Source organism: Equus quagga, chromosome 14 (assembly GCF_021613505.1).
Source record: "Equus quagga isolate Etosha38 chromosome 14, UCLA_HA_Equagga_1.0, whole genome shotgun sequence".
Taxonomy (NCBI): Eukaryota; Metazoa; Chordata; class Mammalia; order Perissodactyla; family Equidae; genus Equus; species Equus quagga.
The window spans coordinates 4,022,459-4,047,087 of record NC_060280.1 but is presented as its reverse complement, the minus strand read 5'-3'; the positions used below and the strand labels follow the sequence as shown (position 1 = coordinate 4,047,087).

General features: G+C 37.9%; 2 protein-coding genes across 6 annotated transcripts in view; one reads left to right on the top strand and one right to left on the bottom strand.

Moving 5' to 3' along the window:
* KIF18A (kinesin family member 18A) overlaps nt 1–6,276 on the bottom strand; it is a 93,389-nt gene extending 87,113 nt beyond the window's left edge. Inside the window, exon 1 of one of the 4 annotated variants that reach the window (XM_046684573.1) lies at nt 6,058–6,276. The gene's annotated coding sequence lies outside the window, so the exon portion shown is untranslated. The remainder of the gene's footprint in view (nt 1–6,057) is intronic. The other 3 variants (XM_046684570.1, XM_046684571.1, XM_046684572.1) reach the window with 3 other exon arrangements.
* Nucleotides 6,277–8,522: 2,246 nt separating this feature from the next.
* METTL15 (methyltransferase like 15) overlaps nt 8,523–24,629 on the top strand; it is a 185,849-nt gene continuing 169,742 nt past the window's right edge. The window contains exons 1-2 of one of the 2 annotated variants that reach the window (XM_046638395.1): nt 8,523–8,609; nt 11,606–11,892. In XM_046638395.1, the coding sequence (XP_046494351.1) occupies nt 11,623–11,892 (270 nt within the window). In that variant the 5' untranslated portion in view covers nt 8,523–8,609; nt 11,606–11,622. Of the gene's footprint in view, nt 8,610–9,022; nt 9,201–11,605; nt 11,893–24,629 lie in introns of those variants that run through there. The other variant, XM_046638396.1, reaches the window with a different exon arrangement.

Below are 24,629 nucleotides of genomic sequence, written 5' to 3'. Positions count from 1 at the left end.
GGTAGGATAATTCTCCCCTGTTTGGAACTGTTCCATGTATTAGAGGATGTTTAGCATCTCTGATCCCTGTCTATTAAAGACTAGCAGCATCACACAATCTTGGTGATAGCAAACACTAAACACCACACACATTTTTAAAAGCTTTTAGAAATATTTAACAATGCTTTGAATTTAATGTACTTTTTTCTCAATAATAGATAAAATATACACAAATCAAATGGCTGAATAAACATATATAAAACATCAGGTGATTATTTCAAAAACAGCTCTTAGAATCTCAAGGTTGGAAGGCATCTCTTGCTAATTAATTAATTAACTAATCAAGTCAGTAAGTCAATTTTTAGATGCTGGAGACAGACAACACAGGTTAAAATCTCAGCTCTACTACTTACTGGCTGTAACAGTGGGCAAGTTACTTAGCCTTGTTGTGACTCAGTTTCCTCAGTTGTAAAGTAGGACTAATAATAATACCCACCTCACAGAGTTGTGAGGATTAAACACTTAGAAACAAACTGACACAGAGTTTGCACTACAAGTGTTTGCTATTATTATTATTACTATATATAGTGTAGTGAAGGAAAAAGATATTAATAAAATAGTGACACAAATATGTAAAGGTGTAACTGTGACAAGTGCTATAAGGTAAAGGTTAACAGTGCTACGTGAAACTATATTAGGGGATTAATAGAGTTAGAAAGCTTCCTAGAGAAAGTGACAGGAGCTGAGGGCTGAAGGATGGATAGTTATTGTCAGGTTAAAAAAACATTTCAGAAAGGAAAACTAGTTATGCATTCAAAAAATATTTGAGAGCCTTCCATCTGCTTGGCATTTTCCTGCACCCTGGGATAGAGGGGGCCAGGAGTGTATGTGTGGGCTCCTATTTTAGATGGGGCAGTAGAGAAAAGCTTGTCGAATGGGGTGACTTTTCACAGAGACTGAAGTGAGGGAGTGAGCAAGTAAGTGGCTCTCTGGGGCAAGAGTATTTCCGGCAGCAAGTCCAAAAGTCTGTGGTAGGAAACTAACTGGCTGCATGGTCAATCTGCTTGAATCTTGTTTCTTTTAACTGCTTAGTTTTAGATGATTATAATTTTATCTAAAGAAATGCTCAATTTAGCTTTGCTCAGTCCTGATGCAGCTGGAGAGAACAAAAGGGAAGGGAGAGGGTTGCATTAAAAAGATAAAACTGGTTAAGGGTGGGGCCAGATTTAGAAGATCTTAAATGCAAGGCTACAGAGTTTAGACTTGATGTTGAAGTTAAGTGGGAATTATTGATGGTACTTTAGAAGGCAACAGATCTTAGGCAAGTAACACTTCAAGGAGAAATTTTGACAATTACCTAAAGGGGTTTAAGAAGCATAATGTCAAATATAACTATGTTTTACAACTTGTTACAGATTTTAATAAAGACATTGATCTTAATTTTTAAAGTATCACACATTTCCCTACTTTTTCAAAACAAATGAGTACACTTTTCTTAATAAAAATGCCTAAGATCAACAGAATCATCAAAATGTACAAATTAGTGTTATGTTCAAATATAGTGATTTGATGTCTTCAGGGATTAATGAGGTTGTTCCTACATTAATATCTAATGCCTGCTTTCATTTCTAACATGACGATGTAAGAAATGGACATCTAGTTGATTCTGATTAAGGCACACAGACAGCAAATGCCTTGATCATGTTTACTAAGAAGTGGCAAAAGAAAAGCCTAAACATTGTTATCTGTGCAATACTGTGTTGATTCAAAAATTCTTTTCAGACGATTGTTCAGAAGATAGTATCACAGCCTCTGATCAATTTTATCGTTTCTATTCCTAAGTGGTATTTGTTGAATAGAATCAAAAGAGCAAGCTCTTAGGATTTCATTGGTGGGACTAAAGCATAAAGGATAAACACTTCCAACACCACTGTTCATTATACTAGAAAGGTATTTGTCTAATGTAGAGAGAGCAGAGTTTAAAAGAGCAATGAAGGGCTTTAGTTACTAATATATAAAACAAGAGGGTTGGACTACATGATATCTAAGGTTCTTTTCTTGCTCTAAAATTTTATGTATATTGCATATGATTAGAAAACGATACAAGAAATAACAGTTAACAGGATTGTATGTTTTTACCTTTACATCCCAAATCTCTTATAATGAGCCTGGTAGATTGTAAGTTCTCAAATATGTGATTAATGAGTTAATAAATTATAAAAAGTAGACACAAACTCCAAGAAAGCAACTTGCTCACTTACAGTAGAGGCAAACAAACAATATATTTCTCTAAGAGAATCAACATATTACAGGAGAGTACAATGATTGGAAGTAACAGCCAATCATACTGAGGACCCTGAGGCATCAAAAAAAGTTAAACAATGTGCCCAATTTTTTTTTTGCTTACAAAATTAAGAAAATGGGAAGATCATGTTTTACGTTAATCATTGAGGGTGGTTAAACGTCTATCACTTAACAAGGGTAACATTAAATTTTCTGGGAGATTCACTTACATAGAACAGCGCATTCCTCTGCTATGATTAATAAACAGGTGTTAAAACCTAATTCTCTTCAACAGTTGCAAGATGATATAAACCAAGTTGAACAGGCAAATCCTTAACTTATAATGTACCTAGCTACTGTTCATCCTAGATAAAATATAAGCCAATTAAGTTAAAGATTCATCCCCAATTATATGCAAGTATAATAATAAAATTTTACTTCATTGATTATATTGATACCTTCTTCAAAAGCAATCAGATGTATCTCATGTCATTCCCCTGCTCTAATCTCTCCAGACTTTTCCAGTGTAAGAATAAAATGCAAACTCCTGTAGGTTCTACATCTGGCCTCTGTCTACCTCTCTGACCCTTTCTTCAAATGTTACCCTCCCACTTGATTTTTCTGCTTCAGTCACATTACATTGTCCATCTTAGTGTTCTTCCAGCACTTCAGTCTTGTTCTGGCCTCATGGCCTTTGCATGAAGATTCTACCTTCAGATATTTGCAAATTGGAATCCCTCATTTCATCATTTAGATCTCTGTTTAACTGTCACTTCAGAGGCTTTCTCTAAAGATTCCATTCAAAATAGTGTCACCCTGCCCTTGGCCTCTCTAATTCCTTAACCTGCTTTATTTTTCTTCTTAGCATTTACAGTAACCAGAAAATATAAATTATTTGGCTACAAATCTGTTGTTTCTCTTCTAGAATGTAAGCACTGTGTGAGTATGGAATTCCTACCCCAGAACCTAGAATAGGGCTTGTCAAATATTTAGGACTCAGTATACACTTGTTGAATAAACGAATGAACTAAAGCAGATTTTCAAGATATATTTGCAAAAACAAGTGCAGAAAAGCAGACTTGGCATGCAACTAATTGCATTTTTAAAAGACATGTACATACCTGGATACACAAGGGCTCTCAGGAACAGAATACAAGAAATTAATAGCAACAGTTGCCCCATAGTGGGGAAATATAAAGGTCTGGGTGACAGGCAGGCTTATTTTCTACTTTATATCCTTTTGTACTGTTTGGATTTTAGACAAGCCTAGGTATTTTTATTTCAAAAACAAAAAACTATTAAAATTTACCTTAAACACAACCTTCCATTTAATTACAATTTTATATTTATGGAATACTTTCTATGGAGTCTTTATTCTACAAAGAGAAACCTGCTAAGCAATTTACATACTTCTCATTTAATTCTCATAATAATCCTATGATACGGGTATTATTATCATTCCTATTTCATAGAGCGAGAAACCGTAGTACAGAGAGATTAAGTTAACTGGCTAGTCACACTACTGGAAGCACAAGGAATCTGAACTCTGGAATGACTGAATTTAAAGCTCAAGCTTTTAATCACTACTCTCCCTGATGTAAACATATAATCCCCAGAAATTTTCTTATAGAAGTTAAAAATATATATTTGCCTACTTTTGATAGAAACCTCAGGGTCTAGTACAGAAACTTGTGAATGAATGTTGAAATAAAACTGAAAGTTTATGATTTCTCTGTGCTTGTCAGATATCACACAGTATCTATTCTCAGCAAATATGCTATTAACTGAGAACTCTTGGTTAGGTCAGTATGGTCCTAACTAGTAATAATGAACAAAAATGATTATCATTTGAGCACACGCAATATATCAGGCATTATGGTAAACATTTGACATTCATCATCTCATTCAATCCTTAAAAAAATCATATAAGGTAGATTCTATTATTGTCTCCATTTTACAAAAGCAGAGACTTAGCACTCGGATAAGTCATTTTTCCAAGATGACACAGCTAGTAAGTGGAGCCAGAATGTGGACTCAGGCCCAAATCTAAAGTCCATGTTCTTAACAACTGTGTTCCACTGGAACCAGAAAAGGAGGCTTTCAAACAATGAAACAGAATTGTTGCACAAACTGTCCTGAATGTGCAGTGATACAGTTACAAATTATTTCTTAAATACAAATTCAAATTTGAATTAGATTCAGATTCAACGAACATTTCTTTAGGACCAGGAACTATCCTCCACACGATTACTTACAGTCTCGATGCAACATAAACGTCTTTTTGAAAATAACTTCAGTATAAGAGCCACTGCTTCTACTAACTTACAAGCATCAAGGAAAAATGAAAATTTCAGATGGGCAGCATTGACACCTGGGCTATTTTTTCCTTTTAATTTTCGCAGAGTTCACAGCATGAAAGTGATTTAATGTGTACCTTAATTGACTCAGGGTATATTTACAGTGGCATGAGATGCACTTTTAAAATGAAAATTTTATGTACTCCCAAATACTTGTTCAATAACAGAAGAGATTAATTCCTGCGGATCAAGGCAGATAATCTTTGTTTACTGAAACAGACAATTCTTACAAAATAACAGAAACTTAAAAGCAAACACTATCTAGCCTTTGTATCTTATACTCTCTAGCACCCAAGTTCATAAATACCCCCCAAAATCCAAGGGAGGGGCTCAATGCGGTGGAATAACACTACCAACTACAACCTGTAGAATGCCTAACAATTTACCCAACTGTCAATAGTTAATGACCCAAACTACAAATTATACAACCAAGCTTATTCAGTTCTGGTCAAATGACCTCTTCTCTTCGAGGAAACAGCAGCCAGCCTGACCTCTCAGTAACCCAGTGCCTAATGAGTCCCTGGAGGAGGGTAGGCGGGCCAGACTCAGCGTTTCCAGTCCCTTTCCCTCGCAGAGCACTGTGCCAGGCGGGCTCTCCTCCACACCTCCCCTGATCCTCAGCAGTCCCCGGAGGCAGGGCAGGCAGATGAGGATGACAAGTCGTCACGCATTGAGGGGTATGGGGAAGACAACTCTGGTTTAAGGTGATTCGGCCCAAAACGTGTTTTTCCCCCGAGCAGCCCAGCACACACGCCCTGTCCATGTGCTTCGGACACTCCCCAAGGCCCGGAACGCCTCTCTAACGACAGCGAGGAGCGTCTCCCGCTCGCTGACACCGTCCCAGCCCTCCTCTGAAGGAGAGCTGTTCTTCCCGGAGAACTAAGGTCAAGTTGACCTGCTGGGTACGAGCTAAAGTCCGGCAAAACACCTCCTGGTGACTTTGGGGGAAACACTGCAGTCCCGCCACGCCGGTGTGTCCCCCTATCCGGCCCTGCCGTGACCCGCGCTCCCTCGGCCCCGAGGCCTTTTTGTCTTCTCGGGATGGGCACCGGCCCTTTGCCGCCGCGGGCACTCGGGGCGGGCTCCTGGCCGACCCGGCCAGGCTGCAGCGGACCCCGCCGGACAGCAAGTGTGCGAGACGGGGGGCCGGCCCAGGCCCGAGTCCATCGGCACCGCCTCTGGACCAGACGCTGAACGCGGATCGGGAAGGAACCCGCCCGGGGCGCCCTCCACAACTCGCGCCTTCTCGGGATCCAGGGCAGCGGACCCTGCCCTCCGCGCCGGCGGGCATGGCCCCTCCGGGCAGAGGGGCTGGGCGGGCAGGCCCGCACCCCGTCCTCCGCGCGTCCCCGCAGGCCCCCAAGCGCCCCGCCCCCGCCCCCTCCTCCCCGCCCCGCCCCTCCCCCACCAACGTTTCCGCGTCTGTCAACAGCCACACCTGGTCCTCCGCACCTGAGGCGGCGGGAGCCCTGCGCTCCAGCGATACGGGTCATCAAAAGGGGGCGTTCATGACACCAGGGCTGTCTCCTCGCCGGCCTCTCACTCACCCCAGGCCCCGGCGAAGTTACCGCCGCCCCTCACTTCGACATCCGCCTCCCCGGGATTCAAACTCAGCCACCAGATTCAAACCCAAGCCAGCTTCCTCAGCGCCTCCTTTAATTGGCTGCCGTCTTCGTGACGTCATCACGTCGGACGTTGCCGCGCCGCGCGGCAGCTCGGCGCCAGGAGGCTCAGCCGCGCGGCGCGGTGGACGTTGCCAGGCTCCGCGTCGCCGTGGCAACGCGCACGCCCGTGGGCGGAGGCGGTGGCCGAGGTGGGCGGGGCGAGGCCAAGCGGCAGGTGGGAGGCGGCTACCTGGTATCTTCAGGGCGCGTGCGGAGCCGCGGGCGCCGGCTGGGTCCCAGGGTTCAGGGTGTGAGTGAGACGGCTGCGGGCGGGGCTTGGCGTGTGTGCTCTGCCAGGGGGAGGGGCGGAGCTTGTTGGGTGTGGATTAATGGGTTCTGAGTATTTATCTTGTCCATTTCTCTTTTGGGTACTGAGGCCGCCAAGGTGCAGGTCCGCGCTCTGGAAGGGGTAGGGACCTGTGCCTTCCCGCCACTTTCACCTGGACCGAACTGGGGTCAGTTCGCCTTGATTGATTGAAACTCAGGGGCTTTTGGTTGGAGGCCCCAGGCTTCATTTCTCGGGACTCCGGGTCCTGCTCCTTTTAGTGCTGAACGTGAAACTACTTGGTGTAGGGCTGTTGTTTAGATTTCTTTCTAATGATAAAATGAGAAAATAAATGTGTTTCAATGTATTTGCCTAGTTCATTATTGGATGCAGTGTTTAAGTCCTAGGTTGTAGGTATTATTTCAGAATGTACACTTTAAAAAAAAGGAAAAAAAATACCTGGGAAATATGTTTGCTAAGATATCTCGTCTTTATTTGTCAGGATATTTTTAACAGCGTGATCTGTATGTTGTTTTTTACATTAGCATTATTGTGTCCATTCATTCTGAATGGGCAATTATTGATTGGAGATTTTAGGGACATAATAGCCCACAACTGAGTCAAAATCCCTGCCCTCTTGGAGCTTCCATTCTGGTGATTCAGTATCACCGTATCAATAGGATGGCACAAAACCAATGCAGAGTGTTGTAAGTGAAACAACGTATGGAAAATCCCCATATTATGGACATTTATTTCCTGTTGAAGAAACTCAGAAGCACTGTGTATTGTATATGATGTATGTTATATGATTGTTTCTGAACACTGGATACAGCATCAATAAAATTACTAGTTGCTGGCTGTATTACATATATCTTAGCTCATGCAGTAGTTATTTATGTGGTACTGGGTCTGGTAATAAAATTGAGAAGCCTTTTAATTTTATTTCAAATATGCATTCACTCTATAGTACTTTACCTTAGACGTCCCAGACATTTTATTAACTTTATGTATGTTATCTCATTTAATTCTCAAAACAGCCCATGAAATGTAGACACTATTTATTTTACTGAAGAGAAGACTGAAGTTTTCAGAAAATCACTAAGGAAAATATTTCTCTTGAACTGTACAAACTAGCCAAGACAGAATTGAATTATACGTCTCTGAAACACTTTCTAGATCAAGTGATGTTAAGATGCTATCTTAATCTAGTCTGAAAATAGGCATGTATTACCAATTTCTTGTAAAATTGTATTATCATTGGTGAATAAGTAGAAGTGTTTTAAATTTCGTGGTTTTTGACACCCGCATTGTATAATCCTTACCAGTCTCACAGGTGTTTCTACACCTAATCTAAATACTTATTTTACATATAACTTTAAATTCTGCTTTACACTTGTCATTTAGTAGTGTTCAGATGATGCGTTCCGTATTCTGAAAGGATTGTATATTTAGTTAAAGCAGAGGAATTTTAATGTTACAATCAATGCCATTACTATGCCAGCTGGCTTTCATTTAGTTTGGCAAGACATTAAGGGGTATAACAGAAAGGATAAGAGACTGACGTATTTTCTAACGAAATGAAGGGAAAAAAGAACCCAAATTTTCCAAATGTAGTGCTAAGGAGACAGAAATTCCCACCAGAAGTATAACTAACTGCCGTGTCATTCAGAACACAGAAATTTACGTTAGGTTCACAGTAAACTGAAAGAGTGGAAATAAGGGTAAAATGGAAAGTTAGATTTAAAGTTGCATCAGACTTAAAAAAAAAAAAAAAGTGAATTTAAACCTGGCAATGGTCAGGTCTTATTTAACCCGCTCCCCCAGGAACCCCATCCGGCCCCTCCAAGCGCATGGCGACCCCTCGGCAGCCGGGGGAGGGGAGCAGCGGAACGAAAGGCAGACGGGACTCGCGTGCCCGGGCGGACTTGGGCCCAGTCTGTCCGTCCTCTCAAGTTTCCCCCAGGGCGGGGCCCACGTGTGCCGCAAGTGCAGGTTCTCCGGCGGCGCTGTGGTCGTCGCTGTCCCGAGTTAGGGGCCTGCTGAGCCATTTCCGCGCCTCAGGTGAGGAGCTGGAGCCCGCCCCAGGATGGGGGGCCTTCTCCAGGGCTCGCTTGTCCTCCCCGGACGCAGGATGCGCGCCCCGCTCCCGCTCCCTGTGCTCCACTCCTTCCTCTGGAGTTCAGAAGTTTCTGAACACTTTTCCCTCGTCAGCGTGTCATTCTCAGGGAAGAGGATGCTCCCTGTCTTTCCCTTAGAACGTTTTTCGCTTGCTCTGCGTTCAGGTGCCAGCCTCCAGGTCGGGTTTTGGCCTTAGGAATTAAGTTTTCCCAACGGGGTTTCTCTGCTGGCAAAGCCGACTGCGATGGCAGGACTTGGCAGCGCCGCGGAGGAAGGCCTTTTCAAAAGTGGACCACTCCCCTTTGCGTTCCCGCAGTTAAAAGAGGAACCTGGCCCAGGCTCTGGTCTCAGCAGTTTAAACTGGACTTTGCTGGCCTGGAAAAGTTAAGTGATTTACTTAGGAAACCACGGAGTTGGCTCTGGAGCCCCGGTTTCCTGACTCCCTGCTCCTTCCTGTGACAGAAGGAACATAAACTGCCTCACGTCGTTTAGGGTGGCCGGCTCTTAGGCTACAGGAGTGCTCTGCAAGATCTGGTAGGAGACATGGCTGCAGAGGAGAGGGAAGGAACTCCTTTTAGAGCTTACCCCCTTCCATTTTGGGGGAGGTATCAGAAAGCAACCAAAAAGGAAGATTAATTATTGAACCCCTTTCTCCATGTTGGCCCACGTTAGTAGCCAATTAGAGCACAACAAAGCCTTCCGGCTTTGTGCCTTGAACATAGTTGAGTAAATACATAGAAATTGAAAGCAGAAAAGAATTAAATGATGGCAGAAGAAGCATTTTTTCTATCTATTCTACTTGCTTTTTCCTTTGTGGTTCTGTTTCGTATGTTGGAATTGCTGGAGTTTTTCTGTTTCGTTTTTTAAAAAATTATCAAAATCTGGACGTAGAGCATAGCTTGTTTAAATCGTCCAGATTCCACTATTTAGACCTATACATTGTATGTCCTCTGTTGGGTACCCCACAGAACACTATATTTCTGAGTGGAGTAGGACTAAAGCAGTAGAATATTGGCTCCTTAAAAAAAGAAAGAATCTGATTCATGAAATACTACAAATACATAGCGTAATTAAAGTACCTTCCAGTTATGTCAGTGCATTAAAAAGACCCATTGCCTATGTTTATAGCATCGAGGTTAAGATGACAGGCTCTGGGGGTAGAATGGTGGAGTTACAGTTCTCGCTTTATGGGTCTTTAGCTGTGTGACCTTTTGGCAAATTACTTCTCTGTTTTCCTCATCTGTAAAATGCAAGTAATAATAGTACTTACCTCTAAGAGTTGTGGTAAGGATTGAATGCGTTAGTAGGTGTAGTGTGCTTAGGATGGTAAGTGGTATTTAGTAAGTGCTCAATAGACGTTAGCTTTTATGTTGAAAAATGTTAGAAACACTCAGTTAGAAGGTGCTTGGGTTGACTTTGTATAAGCTTTCTGGAAAATGTAAGGCATAATTAATAATTTGGCTAATTTTCACTGCCTAAAATCCAAAATTTTACTTAAAAAACTTATTTCTCGTCTACTATTTTTTTTTTTTGGCCTTATTTTTCCTGTGTCACATTTGCCACATAAATTCTATGGATTATGTCTTTGATAAAGTTGACATATTATTCTCAAGGTAACGTCTTGTTGATATTATATTTATATAATATCGAATATATACACATTGGTATTTCTTTCTTTTCTAGTCATTAGATATGATCAACTTTTCAACATTATGCTTCATTTTCTATTGCAAAAGGAAGGGAAGGTATATGTAAGTGGGATTTATGTTTCTTGAAGTATTTTCAGAATGTTGTTTTTGATAGGGTCAGTCAGAAAGGTGAAATTTCCTAAAGCAAGTTTTGATAAAAATGTTAGTTCTTTAGAAATTTATCCGTCCGTTTTTTTTTTCTTTCAGAAATCACTTATTAAGCACTTAGTGTGCATCTGATTTTGTGGATATAAAAGTGTGGGTCTTACTCTTAAATAACTTATGATCCATGAGGAAGAGAGAGTGCTGTTAACTTGGTATTTACTGTAGTAGTATCAAAAATGTTGCTGGCAACCAGCTGAGTAAAAAGCATAATGTAGTCAAAATGTCTTCTGTTAATGTATTTACATAAATACTTTTCCTTCTGCATTTTAAAGAGTTGCAGATTGCAGAATAAAATGGAGCAAGTATGAGAAAAGAAAGGAATGTATTAATCATTTATTTGCTTGTTTCTGGGGGCAGGGAGCAGACAGTTAAAACAAAGGTGGATCTGAATGCCAGTGTCTGCTCAAGTTGAGTGTTTAACTATTAAGTGTATAACTGTTAAGTTATAGTTTAAATTGATATATACTTCATTGATCTATAAGCCATGGTGAGATGAAGTATCAGAGAATATCCACAACAAGTCTGCAAGATTTCACAGACCGATCACCTCCCTTTCTTTTTGGCTGTACAGGCCTAGTCTTTTCTAGGGATAATTTCTCAGAGTTAAAGTGAAGATGAAGGTTTAACATTATGAGAAAAACAATTAGAAGAGCTTGAAATAAAAGATAACTTGAACCTGAAGTAGGATAATATTAATAATCCCTTCAGTCATCCAGATAGCTTTTGCAAATAAACAGTTCTAATACATTGAACCCATTCTTTGGACTTAATTAAAATTCAAAAATAGTATATTTCAGAAAAATTATATCTACATAGTCAACTTTTACATCTATGGTGGTTAAAACATTGATGGTCTTAGAGCTTATCAGGCCACTCTAAAAACTGATATTTTTAGATCGTTTGTGGGGTTGTCTTGGGTTCCTGCTTTCCTAAGGAGCTTAGTCACCGTTAGTCACTTGTTTGAGATGATGAGTCTAACATATTTTCTCCTGTGCTAACTATTGCATATTAATTTGCTTTTTTACCAAGTATTATAACATTCTTTTTAAAAATCCAGCAATCATGATATTTTTAATTTTTTTCTAGATTTTTTGAGCTACAGGATGCTTCGATGCCCATATTTTTCTAGAATCCGTAAAGAATTGCTTTCATGCTCGTTGGAATCAGGCGTATTTAATTTAGGTGTCTGGCCAAAAAAAATACATGCTACAGCAGAAAGATATGGCCATTCTGAAGCCCAGGAGCAAACAAATCAAACTGGAGCTGAGGAGTTACAGAGATCTCAAGACAGCAGTTCAGAAGCCATGACTAAATTACATATTCCGGTAATGGTGGAGGAAGTGGTTCGCTGTTTGGCACCACAAAAAGGACAGGTAAGTTGATTAGTTTTTTATTTTTAACACGTTTTTATTTGAGATATAATTCACTTATCTGAATATTCACAGTTTTAGAGTGTACAATTCAGTGTTTTTTACTATATTTACATGGTTATGCAGTCGTCACCACTATCTAGTTCAGGAACATTTTCATCACTCCAGTAGAAAACCCCATACCCATTAGCATTCACTCCCATTGACCTCTTTGCCTTGGCCCTGACAACCACGAATCTATTTTTTGTTTGTATAGATTTGCCTAATCTGGACATGTCATATAAGTGGATTCATGCACTGTGTGGCCTTCTGTGTCTGTCTTCTTTTGCTTATCATGTTTTCAAGATTCATCCATGTTGTAGTGTATATCTGTGCTTCATTTCTTTTTCTCCTTGAATTATTCCACTGTATGGATTTGCCACATTTTTTTAAATCCATTTATCATTTAAAGGCGTTTATGTTTCCACTTTTTGGCTACTGTGAATAATGCTGCTGTGAACATTTATGTACAAATTTTTGTGTAGATATATGTTTTCAGCTCTCTTGGGAGTGGAATTGCTGGGTCATATAGTAATGGTTTGCTTAACTTTTTGAGGATCTGCCAAACTGTTTTCCAGAGGTGATTAGTTTTGTCAAATAACAGTTTATAAAAGAAAAAGAACATTACCCTGGCTAAGTGGTTAGGGTATGAAAACTGAATTCTAGTGTAGCTTCCTGAGAATTTTATCTTTTTTTTTTTTTTGAGGAAGATTAGCCTTGAGCTAACATCTCCTGCCAGTCCTCCTCTTTTTGCTGAGGAAGACTGGCCCTGAGCTAACATCTGTGCCCATCTTCCTCTACTTTATATGTGGGACACCTAACACAGCGTGGCTTGCCAAGCTGTGCCATGTCTGCACCTGGGATCCGAACTGGGGAACCCTGGGCCGCCGAAGCAGAACGTGTACACTTAACTGCTGTGCCGTGGGGCTAGCCCCTATTCCTCAGAATTTTAGTATCTTTTCAGGAATGACCGAAGACAAAGTTGTGGATCTGAATTCCTATTCCCTGTTTTGTTAGACGTAGTTTTCAGTTACCCTGCTGTCTTATTCAGAGTTCTCCAGACAAACAAGACCAATAGGATGTGTGTGTGTGTGTGTATGTATGTCTGTCTCTCTCTCCATATATACAGAATGCTTCAATACCTATCTATATGTATGGAGAGAGAGACAGAGAACAGAGAGAGTGATTGATTGATTGATTGATTGATTTTAATGAATTGACTCATGAGATTATAGAGAATTGGTAAATCCAAAATCTGCAGAGGAGTCTGGCAGGCTGGAGATCCAGGTAAGAGTTGCAGTTTGAGTCCAAAGGCCATCTGCTAGCAGAATTCCTTTTTTGTTCCAGGGAAGTCAGTCTTTGTTCTATTAAGGCTTTCCACTGATTGGATGAGGCCCACCCACATTTGGAAGGTAATCTGCTTTAGGCGGTCCACAATTTAAATGTTAATCTCATCCAAAAAATACCTTCACAGAAACATCCAGAATAATGGTTGACCAAACATCTGGGCACCATGGCTCAGCCAAGTTGACACATAAAATTAATTATCACACTTGCCTTTTTTGTAGTGTTACTGGCAGGATTATATAAGATCTTAGATATGAAAATGCTTTAAAATCTATAAAGAGATCACAAAAATGTTAGGTGATATAATATCCAAAAAGAAGAAGCTAGAGACTTTCTGAAAATTAAGCACATTTACGAAAGGAAATTTCGTAGTAGTGAATTTTCTTCAAATATCTGTTTATATTAATGCTAATACTTAGCATACTGACTTCAGAAATATGATTTCTTATTCTAGAAGCTGCTATTATTAGCAACCAGTTATTTTCATTTTAAAAGTCACACCTTGTTTCTTTTTCCAGCGTATAGTGACTTAGTGGTTAAGAGCAAAGATTCTATGACTGGACCGCATAGGTTTGAATCCATTGTCTGGCATGCATGTGTGCGCATATACATAGGGACATACAGCTCTTAATTTTTTTTTTGAGAATTCTTCAAGTTGGATCAGACAGTTTTCATGAACTAAGTTCTAAGCTGTATACATGATGTATGCTAGAATGGCTGGATGTGGCTCATATAAAGGCCGTCAGTGATAAGACTTAGGTTGCTTCATCATAAAACTATTCTCTTTGCCTTCTCCTCAGGCAGTATCTATGTAACAAAATAAACAGGGTATTCTTAAATGAGATTATGTGTATAAAGCATCCAGCTCAATGCTGTTGCTTAATAGCGCCTCCAAAATAAACATGAAAAGTAAATTAAAAAAATTAGTTTGGACAAAACATCCTGTTAAATCCGACTTCATCAAAATGAAATTCTCTGCATTTCCTTTAAGATTCATAATGCAAGGATAGCAATTAATATCCATACCTAAATGTGGGTTTAAAAAAAGTTTATATAAATCTATATGGTATATTTGAGATATATATGTGAGGGGGAGGACCAGTTAGTTAGAGAGTGGAACTGTAGAGAGTATCTTGAATTTGACCTCTGGAACCAGAAACCAAAGCTCATTGTGTAAATTTGCTGAACGCTAGTAGCAAAAATCAAAGATTTATTTTGCACTAACCTATGACATAAAAACAGCCAAACAAAAACAAACCCACTAAGTCTCCTACTCAGGCAGTATTGGATCTGCCTTTTTTGAAAAACCAAGTGGAGTAAAATTAGACGATTCTACCACTTGGCCTGCCCTGCCGTTCATTCTGTTCAAGTTCCTGACAAACATAAGGTTGCCTTATTTTGACATTTCCATTGTTCTGATTTTAGTTGGGTTTTCTAGTAACTTTTTATAGAAAGTTTAATTTTATGAATGTTATGTCTGAGAACTTTCATCTGAGGTATACTTAGAGACAGTGTTATTTCTTACCTTTTCTGCTGTCTGGCAGACAGCCTTATTCACTATTCCCTTAATCTTCAAGTAATAAAGAACTGGTGACAGTCCTCGGACAGGAAAGGTCTTCATTTCTTCCAGAATCCATTATTTGCTTCTTTTCATCTTGAGCCTTTTCCCCAAAATCATTTTCTTCTGCAAACTATGACTCATACTCTCACTTGTATCAATCATGCACTTAATTACTGTTTTTCACATTACTCTCAATGGTGAATTTACAAAGGAAACTTTTGATCATAACAGGAACTTAAAAAAATATGTAAATAGAGCTTTGAGTGAGGCTTTGGTCATTTCATAGTTATTTCTTTCTCTTTACTATGTAAAAGGTACTTACCTCAAGAAAATAATTGATTTTGGGAATTTCTTCTATATCATAGCCAATTTACTACATATTAATTTAGTTTTACAAATACAAGAAAAATATTTATGAATTTGAATTAAAAGAAAAAAAAATCCTCTTATCTCCTTCTCCCTTGGAAGGTGCAGGAGGAATGAAAGAAATTATAGTTCTTTCTCCTTGCCGAGTTTTCATTATTTCGTATTCTGAGTGAATAACTTTTAGTAAGAATGTATTACTTAGTCTCAAAACATTTTTCTTCCTCCTGGAAATCTTTTAACGTAGGCTACTTTGGTCAAGTTTTCATTCCTAATTTCTCAAACATGGAGAAGATCAGCATGATCCTGCCTAGTTGAAGATGGTAGCAGTTTGCCGGATGTAGGAAACTGGGTGTTCTTTGCCCAGTGGTAGTCCTCATTTAACTTGGTGCCGTGGGATTTCTGTAAGAGTGGTAAGTTATGAGGAGATGATGGACGTGCAAGGACTTGTAGCTGTAGCTGTGTAACTTTGGACAAGAAACTTACAGCTGTGCCTCAGATTCCTCATCTGTAAAATGAGGAAATACAACCTACTGCGTGTGGTCATGATGAGGATTAGATGAGTTCACATATGTAAATTGCTTAGAATGTTATCTTCCAAGTAGTATGAGCTCAATAAACATTAACTGTTATTATTATGGTGATAGGAAGGGTCAGCGTTGGTAGCTAGATACAATAAAACTCAGGAGAAAAATCCCAGGAGACAGCAAAGGTGGAAGTAGAAGTTCCAGCAACGGTCCGGAGCGGAAAAGGTCCTGCTTGCTCTGCCTGGAACTCTCCTCATCACCATCCTTCAGGTCTTGAGTCAAATTTCACCTTCTCAGGGAAGCTTTTTCTGAGCCTCCAGAGGAGACAGATCTCCCTGTCATACAATCATGGAGTCGTATACTTTTCTTTCACAGTACTTAGAATAATTTATAATTATTTTTTAATGAGGTTATTTGTTCACTGGACGTCTCTCCTAGCAGACTTCCCTCCTTGAAGTCATGGACGTGTTTCTCTCGTTTACTATTCTGTCTCCAGTGCCCAGCATGAGGTCTGCAACATGGGGCTTGGTAATGATTTTTAAATGGGTGAATACAAGTCCAAGTAAAGTAGAGGACGGATGCGAAGCACCAATAATGGGAATGGTTCTTGGGTACTGAGGTAGCTTCTGGGGCTCAAAGCTTTTATATGATTCTAGCTTCAGTGTGGCAGGCCCAGTCTGGTGAAGTAATTAGAGAAAATTGGTGAAGGAACAGATACTAGAGCTGAGAAAATGAGCTGGTGTCTAAACTGATGCAAAATAGATTATGATAAGTATCAGGCTGAGATTGTAGGATTGAGTTTATAAATATTCAAAATGTTATGTATTTTGATATTCTAACATTTAATATTTCATAATCACTAGATTTTTCTAACGTCATGTACCCAATATGACAATTTTCTTTATGAAAAAATTCATTATGCTCCATATAATGGATTTTTCATTTTTTTCAAAGATTGGCACCTGAGCTAACCACTGTTGCCAATCTTTTTTTTTTTTCCTGCTTTTTCTCCCCAAATCCCCCCAGTACATAGTTGTATATTTTAGTTGTGGGTCCTTCTAGTGGTGGCATGTAGGATGCCACCTCAGCATGGCCTGATGAGCAGTGCCGTGTCTGCTCCCAGAATCTGAACCAGCAAAACCCTGAGCCACCGAAGCGGAGCACGTGAACTCAACCACTTGGTCACGGGGCTGGCCTCTGGATCTTTCTTAATATCAGTAACAGTATTTCACTTGTTTTACTTGAACAATCTTTATAATCTTTAATGGAGAGTAAACATCAGAGAGAAAATCCTGAGACTGTGTGTTTGCTCTTTTTAAATATTGAAGGCTGATTGATCATAGAGAGGAGGGGCTTATTTTATTTGACTTTGAATTATTGAAAGAGTTAGAAACTTTTCAAAGAGATAGCACCGATGCCATAGCACCTGTAGTGAGATGTGCTTTATTTTTTCCCCCAGGAAAGAATTATTAAAATTTTAGATGGAATGGACTGTATCAAGATAGAGTATTTCTTCTCCCTTATTTTTAAAAATGTTTCTTTGAAGCAAATTTTTATTTTACATTGTATTTTACCATTGTTTATTTCTAAAATGTTTTTTACTTAAAAACTCATGTGGCCAGTTAAGTATTCTTTGAATCAAAATACCTTCTGGAGTGTGATATTTGCAGTGTTGTACTGGTAAATATTTAACACCTGGTCTGAGGGTCGGGGTGGGGTGTGATTTAAAAAAACAAAAACCCTGATTTATTTTGTTTCCATATTTCCATGATATACATAGCCCTATCATGGCCCAGTTCGAGCTGCCAAGCTGATGTCTTTGAATGTGGTGTGAGGAAGAAACGTCTACGTTTGGCTCTTTGTAACAGGCGTGAACAACGCCAGACACGATTGTCATAATCGACGCCATTGGATATCTGAATTATATGATGGCAAAAAAATTTGCCTGAGAATTCTGAAAATTGGTACAGTCTGTAGAGATTTTCCCTTAGCTCATTTGATACTCCCTAGTTAAGGTCTGTGTTTTATGTTTCTCAATCCTGGAATGTACCGTGGTGTAGCCATAGAATATTGTTGTTCATATGTGTTTTAAACAGTAGAATTCTTTTTTTTCTCTCTCTAATAAAGAATCCATTCCCAAATACAAAACAGATAAAAACAGTGATAAATTTGTTTATATAGTTTACTTATTATACAGTGGATTATGGAACAGTGAGGCATTTTGTTGAGTGCACAGCTTTGAATCAACATCAGTGTCCTTTTTTTGCACAGTTTGGATTCACACAGGTAAATAATATAAAAATGTAACAGTGTTTTTTTTTTAAAAAAAACAGTCTTTCTGGAATCTCAGCTTAATATTTAATTAAATAGAGGTGGTAAGAGAATTTTTAATTAAATCAGAAAAGGACATTATATATTAATAAATAAAGATTCAGTACAGCAAGAAGGTATAACAATTAGAAAATTTATGCACCTAATATCAGATCCTCAAAATATATGAAGCAAAAACTGACAGAATTGAAGGGAGAAATAGACAGTGCTACAGTTATAGTTAGAGACTTCAATACCCTACTCACAATAGTCTATAGAACAACCAGACAGAATATAAGTAAGGAAATAGAGAACTTAAACAACACAGTAAGTCAACTAGATGTAGTAGACATATACAGAACACTCTACCCAACTACAACAGCATACACATTTGTTTTAAGTGCATGTGGGACATTTTCCAGGAGAGACCATAGGTCAGGCCAAAAATTAAGTTTCAGTAGATTTAAAAGATAGATATCATATGAAGTATCTTCTTTGACCACAATGGTATGAAGTTAGAAATCAATAACAGAAGGAAAACTGGAAAATGTATAAATTTGTGGATATTAAACAATACACTCTTTTTTTTTTTTTTAAGATTTTATTTTTTTTCCTTTTTCTCTCCAAAGCCCCCTGGTACATAGTTGTATATTCTTCGTTGTGGGTCCTTTCTAGTTGCGGCATGTGGGACACTGCCTCAGCGTGGTTTGATGAGCAGTGCCCTGTCCACGCCCAGGATTCGAACCAACAAAACACTGGGCTGCCTGCAGCGGAGCGCGCAAACTTAACCACTTGGCCACGGGGCCAGCCCCACAATGCACTCTTAAATAACCAATGGATCAAAGAAGAAATCACAAGGGAAGTTAGAAGATACTTAGAGATGAATGAAAAGAAAAACAACATACCAAAACTTATGGCACACAATGAAAGCAGTACTAAGGGAGAAATTTATAGCTATAAATGCTTACATTAAAAAACAAGAAAAATCTCAAATCAGCAACCTACCTTTACAACTTAATGAATAGAAAAAGAAGACCAAATTAAACCCAAATGTAGCAGAGAGAAACAAATCATAAAGATTAGTGCAGAGATAAATGAACCACGGAATAGAGAAACAGTGGAGAAAATCAATGAAACCCAATTGAAGGTAACAAAGTTAGCTAAGATCAACAATCTTTGCTAGCTTGACTAAGAAAAAAGGAGAGAAAACACAAATTACTAATTTGAAAATGGGGACATTACTACCAATTCTATAGAAGTAGAAAGGATAATGTGAGAGTACTATGAACAGTTGTGTGCCAACAAATTGGATAACCTAGATAAAATGGACAAATTCCTAGAAACAAAACCTACGAAGACTAAACCACAAAGAAATAGAAAATTTGAATAGACCTATAACTAGTAGGGAGATTGAATCAGTAATCAAAAATCTCCGAAAAAAGAAAAGTCCTGGACCTGATGGACTTCACTGGTGAGTCCTACCAAACATTTAAAGGAGAATTAATATCATCCCTTCTCAGACTTTTCAAAAAGAAAATGTGGGGAGAGAATACTTCCTAATTCATTCTGTGAGGTCAGCATTACCTTGATAACAAAGCCAGAGAAAGACCAAAGCTACAAGAAAAGAAAACTACAGACCAATTGTCTTAAAAACATTGATGCAAAAACCCTCAACAAAATACTAGCAAACAGAATTCAGCAGCATATTGAATGGATTATACACCATGACCAAGTGGAATTCGTTCCTGGAATGCAAGAATGATTCAGCATACAAAAATTGATCAATGTAATACATCTTGTTAACAAAATGAAGGAGGAAAATACACATGATCATCTCAATTGATACAGAAAAAGCATTTGACGAAGTTTAACATCCTTTCATGATAAAAATATTGAAACTAGGAATAGAAGGAAACTTCCTCAACTTAGTAAGAGTCTTATATGAAAACTCACAGTGAACATCATACTCAATGGTGAAAGATTGAAAGCATTTCCTCTAAGATCAGGAAGAAGGCAAAGATGCCCACTTTCACCACGTCTGTTCAACACAGTAATGAAAGTTCTAGTTGGAGCAATTAAGCAAGAAAAAGAAAGAAAAGGCATCCAAGTTGGAAAGGAAGAAGTAAAATTATCTCTTGTTTGCAGATGATATGATCTTATACACAGAAAACCCTAGAGATTCCACACACACAAAACCTGTTAGAACTAATAAATGAATTCAGTAAACTAGCAGGATACAAAGTCAGCACATAGAAATTCCTATACATGAACAGTCAACAACCTTAAAGGGATGTTATGAAAACAATTCCATTTACAGTAGCATCAAAAAGAATAAAATGCTTAGGAATGAACCAAGGAAGTGAAAGATTTATACAATGAAAACTATAAAACATTGCTGAAAGAAATTAAAGAAGACATAAAAAAAGGAAACACATCCTGTGTTCATGGAGTAGAATACTTAATATTGTTAAAATGTCGGTACTACCCAAAGGAATATGCAGATTCAATGCATTCCATATGAAAATCCTAATCATGTTTTTTTCAGAAATAGAAAAAACCATCCTAAAATTTATCTAGAATATCGAGGGACTCCAAAATAGTCAAAAGAATCTTGAAAAAAAGTACAAACCTGAAAGACTCGTAATTCCTGATTTCAAAACTTACTGCAAGGCTACAATAATCAAAACACTGCAGTGCTGATATAAAGTCAGACACATAAAGCAATGGAATGGAACAGAGAGCCCAGAAATAAACCCTCACATATATGTCAAATGATTTTTGACACCAGTGCCAAGACTCTTCAATGGGAAAAGGACAGTCTTTTCAATAAATGATGCTGGGAAAAACTGGCTATGCACATGCAAAAGAATGAAGTTGAATGCTTACCTTACACCATACACAAAAATTAACTCAAAATGGATCAAAGACCTAAATATAAAACCTAAAACTATAAAATCTTAGAAGAAGACATAGGACAAAAGCTTCACAACATTGGATTTGGTAGTGATTTTTTGGATATAATACCAAAGGCATAGATAGCAAAAGAAAAAATAGACAAATTGTACTTCATGAAAATGTTAAAAATTTGGGCATTAAAAGACACTATCCACAGAGCAAAAAGGCAACACACGGAATGGGAGAAAATATTTGCAAGTCACATATCTGTTAAAGGTTTAATACCCAGAATATATAGAGAACTTTTACAACTCAACAATTAAAAACAAACAGCTTGGGGCCGACCCGGTGGTGCAGCGGTTAAGTTCGTACGTTCCGCTTCTCGGCGGCCCGGGGTTCACTGGTTCGGATCCCGGGTGCGGACGTGGCACCGCTTGGCACGCCATGCTGTGGTAGGCATCCCACATATAAAGTAGAGGAAGATGGGCACGGATGTTAGCTCAGGGCCAGTCTTCCTCAGCAAAAAGAGGAGGGCTGGCAGTAGTTAGCTGAGGGCTAATCTTCCTCAAAAAACAAAAACAAAAACAAAACAAACAGCTTACTTCAAAAACGGGCATAGGACTTGAATAGACATTTCTCCAAAGAAGATATATGAATGGCTCATAAGCACATGAAAAGATGTTCAACATCACTAATCATTAGGGAAATGCAAATCTAAACTACAATGACATACAACCTCACATCTATTAGGATGGCTACTATCAAAAAAACAGAACAGAAAGTGGTGAGGATGTGGAGAAATTGGAATCCTGTGCACTGTTGGTGGGAGTGTAAAATGGAGTAGCTGCTGTGGAAAACAGTATGGTGGTTCCTCAGATTAAACATAGAATTACCATGTGATCCAGCAATTCCACTTTTAGGTATGTACTCAAAATTGAGAGACCAGCATTATTTACAATAGCTAAAATGTGGAATTAACCCAAGTGTTGGATGAATGGCTAAGCAAAATGTGTTGTGTACAAACAATGGAGTGTTATTCAGCCTTTAAAAGGAAGGAAATTCTGCAGTATGCTACAGCATGGATGAATCTTGAAGACATTTTACTAAGTGAAATAAGCCAGTTACAAAAAGGAACATTCTATGTGATTCCACTTACAAGAGGTATGTAGTGATGTCAAAGTCGTAGAGACAGAAAGTAGAACGGTGGTTGTCAAGTGCTGGAGGAGAGGGGAGTGGGGAGTTATTGTTTCATTGGTATAGAGTTTCAGTTTGACAAGATTAAATGAGTTACATGGATGGATGATAATTGCACAACTGTAATTATGAATGTATTTAATATCTACCACTGAAATGTTTACTTAAAAATGGTTAAAATGGTAAGTTTTATGTTATTTTAGCACATGAAAATTTTTTTTAAAAAACAAGTTTAAAAATTCTTTTTGTATTACTTTATGGTTTCTAGAAATAGATGATTGTTTTATAATTCTATGGGAGTATTCAAGTAAAATGAATGTTGTTGCTTATTTTACTCTTGCAGATTCTATATTTCTTGCAGATTCTATATTTCTTGCAGGTTTTTTTAATGTATACTTCTAAAGTATGTCTTTAAAAATCCCATTAGTATTCTATTCCCTGATTAGCTGTATGTTTATTATAGGCAGTATTTTATTAGTGACATTTATTTTGTTTTCTGGGCTATTAGTAGCACTTGTAGGTAGCCTACACTACCTGGTATTGTGATGAACCGTTTACATACTGTTTTTAAGGTATTTGAAATCTTTTATGAAGTCAACAGTAGTACAGTAGTTCCTCCTTATCCAAGATTTCAGTTACCTGCCATCAACTACAGTCCAAAAATATTAAATGGAAAATTCCAGAAAGAAACAATTCATAAACTTTAAATCGCCCCTCGTTCTGAGTAGCACACTGAAATGTCACGCCTACCTGCTCCATCCCCCTGGGACATGACTCATCCCTTTGTCCAGCAGATCCATGCTGTATACACTTAGTCGCCGTCTCAGTTGTCATGTTGTGGGGCTTATGTTCAAGGAACCCTTATTTTACTTAATAATGGCCCCAAAGCACAAGAATAGCAATGCTGGCAATTCAGACATGCCAAAGAGAAGCCATAAAGTGGTTCCTTTAAGTGAAAAAGTGAAAATTCTTGACTCAGTAAGGGAAAAAAGTATGCTAAGGTTGCTAAGATCTACGGTAACTTTTATTACAGTATATTGTTATAATTGTTCTATTTTATTATTAGTTACGTTGTTAATCTTTTACTGTGCCTAGTTTATAAATTAAACTTTATCATAGGTATGTATGCATAGGGAAAAACAGTATATATAGGATTCAGTACTGTCCTCAGTTTCAAGCATCCACTGAAAGTCTTGGAACTTATCTTCGAGGATAAGGGGGAGACTACTGTAAACACAAAACAATTAGACAATTAAATTTTGAATTCTTATATTTGATCATTTAATAAAATTTTTTTCTTACCAGGCATTTTTCATTATAAAATTTACAGTTGATCAAAACTCTAACGTGTATTAGTAGTTCATCCTGTCTTATTCACTAAAAGTATTGAATTTAGAAATTCCTCTTAGAGTTTTGGGTTGGGGTGTATGGGAATATGGATTCCACTGGTAAATTTAGTGTATTCTCTCTAATGGGAATGTATATAGTCCATGTTATTTATAAAATGCTTGTTCATATCATAAGAAATGTGAAAAATTGATGCTGAAATGAGTTAGTTTTCTGGTTATTTTTTCAGGTTTTACTTGGTAAAAAAATAAAAAAATTAAATAAATAAATAAAAATAAAGTCTTTATTGCTAAATGAGCTACTCAGTAAGCCCCCAAATGTTACTTAGTTTCTTTGACAATCTTTTATAGCTTTAGAAGTAAATGCATCATTTAAACTAAAGGGAAAATAACTGGTTCATGCTCATTTTTCCATAATGATGTGGTGCTATTTGAAATATTATTTATTTTACATATATGTATTTTTGTACACATTTATATAATAAATAACTATAATTACTTGGTTTTCATATTGAAATCTTTAACAATTACAATGTAGTTCTTGATTATATACCCACCCTTTCCAGTAGGTTCAGCATCTATGAGAATATTCTTGCTTTTCTACCAGTGAATTAATGCATTTTTATGATTGTATATAATTCTTTTTGTTAGAATTTAGAAGCAGATTATAAATAGAGGAAATTGCGTACATAAGACCATTAACTTAGATTCTTTCATCTATCCAATATCTTTAAATTATCTTCTTATAATTTGGTCTTTTTTGTAGTCCAGAAGCTGAATCTTTACTATACTTTTGCTACTAAAATAAAAGAATTAACATTTTTTTGTTTTAAATTCAACTTAAAAAGTAATTAGAAATTACAGTTTTGAAAATCACTGGTCCAAATATAACCACAAAATAATTGTGGTTCCATGGTTGTGAAAATGATGTTCTTCCATGTCTAAAAGTCAGACATATGTACTGAATTTTTAAATTTATTTAAGAGCCATTCTTCTAGTTCACTAAATAGAAACCCAGGAAGAAAACAGAGGCCCATTCTTTAAGGGAAGCTCATAGAGAGGAAAAGAAGGAGAAACAAGTGAGGTTTTTCTGGTCACAAAGCACATTCACATGAGTCATCCTGGGTACTGGTTACTCTCTATTTAGGTCAGCACTAG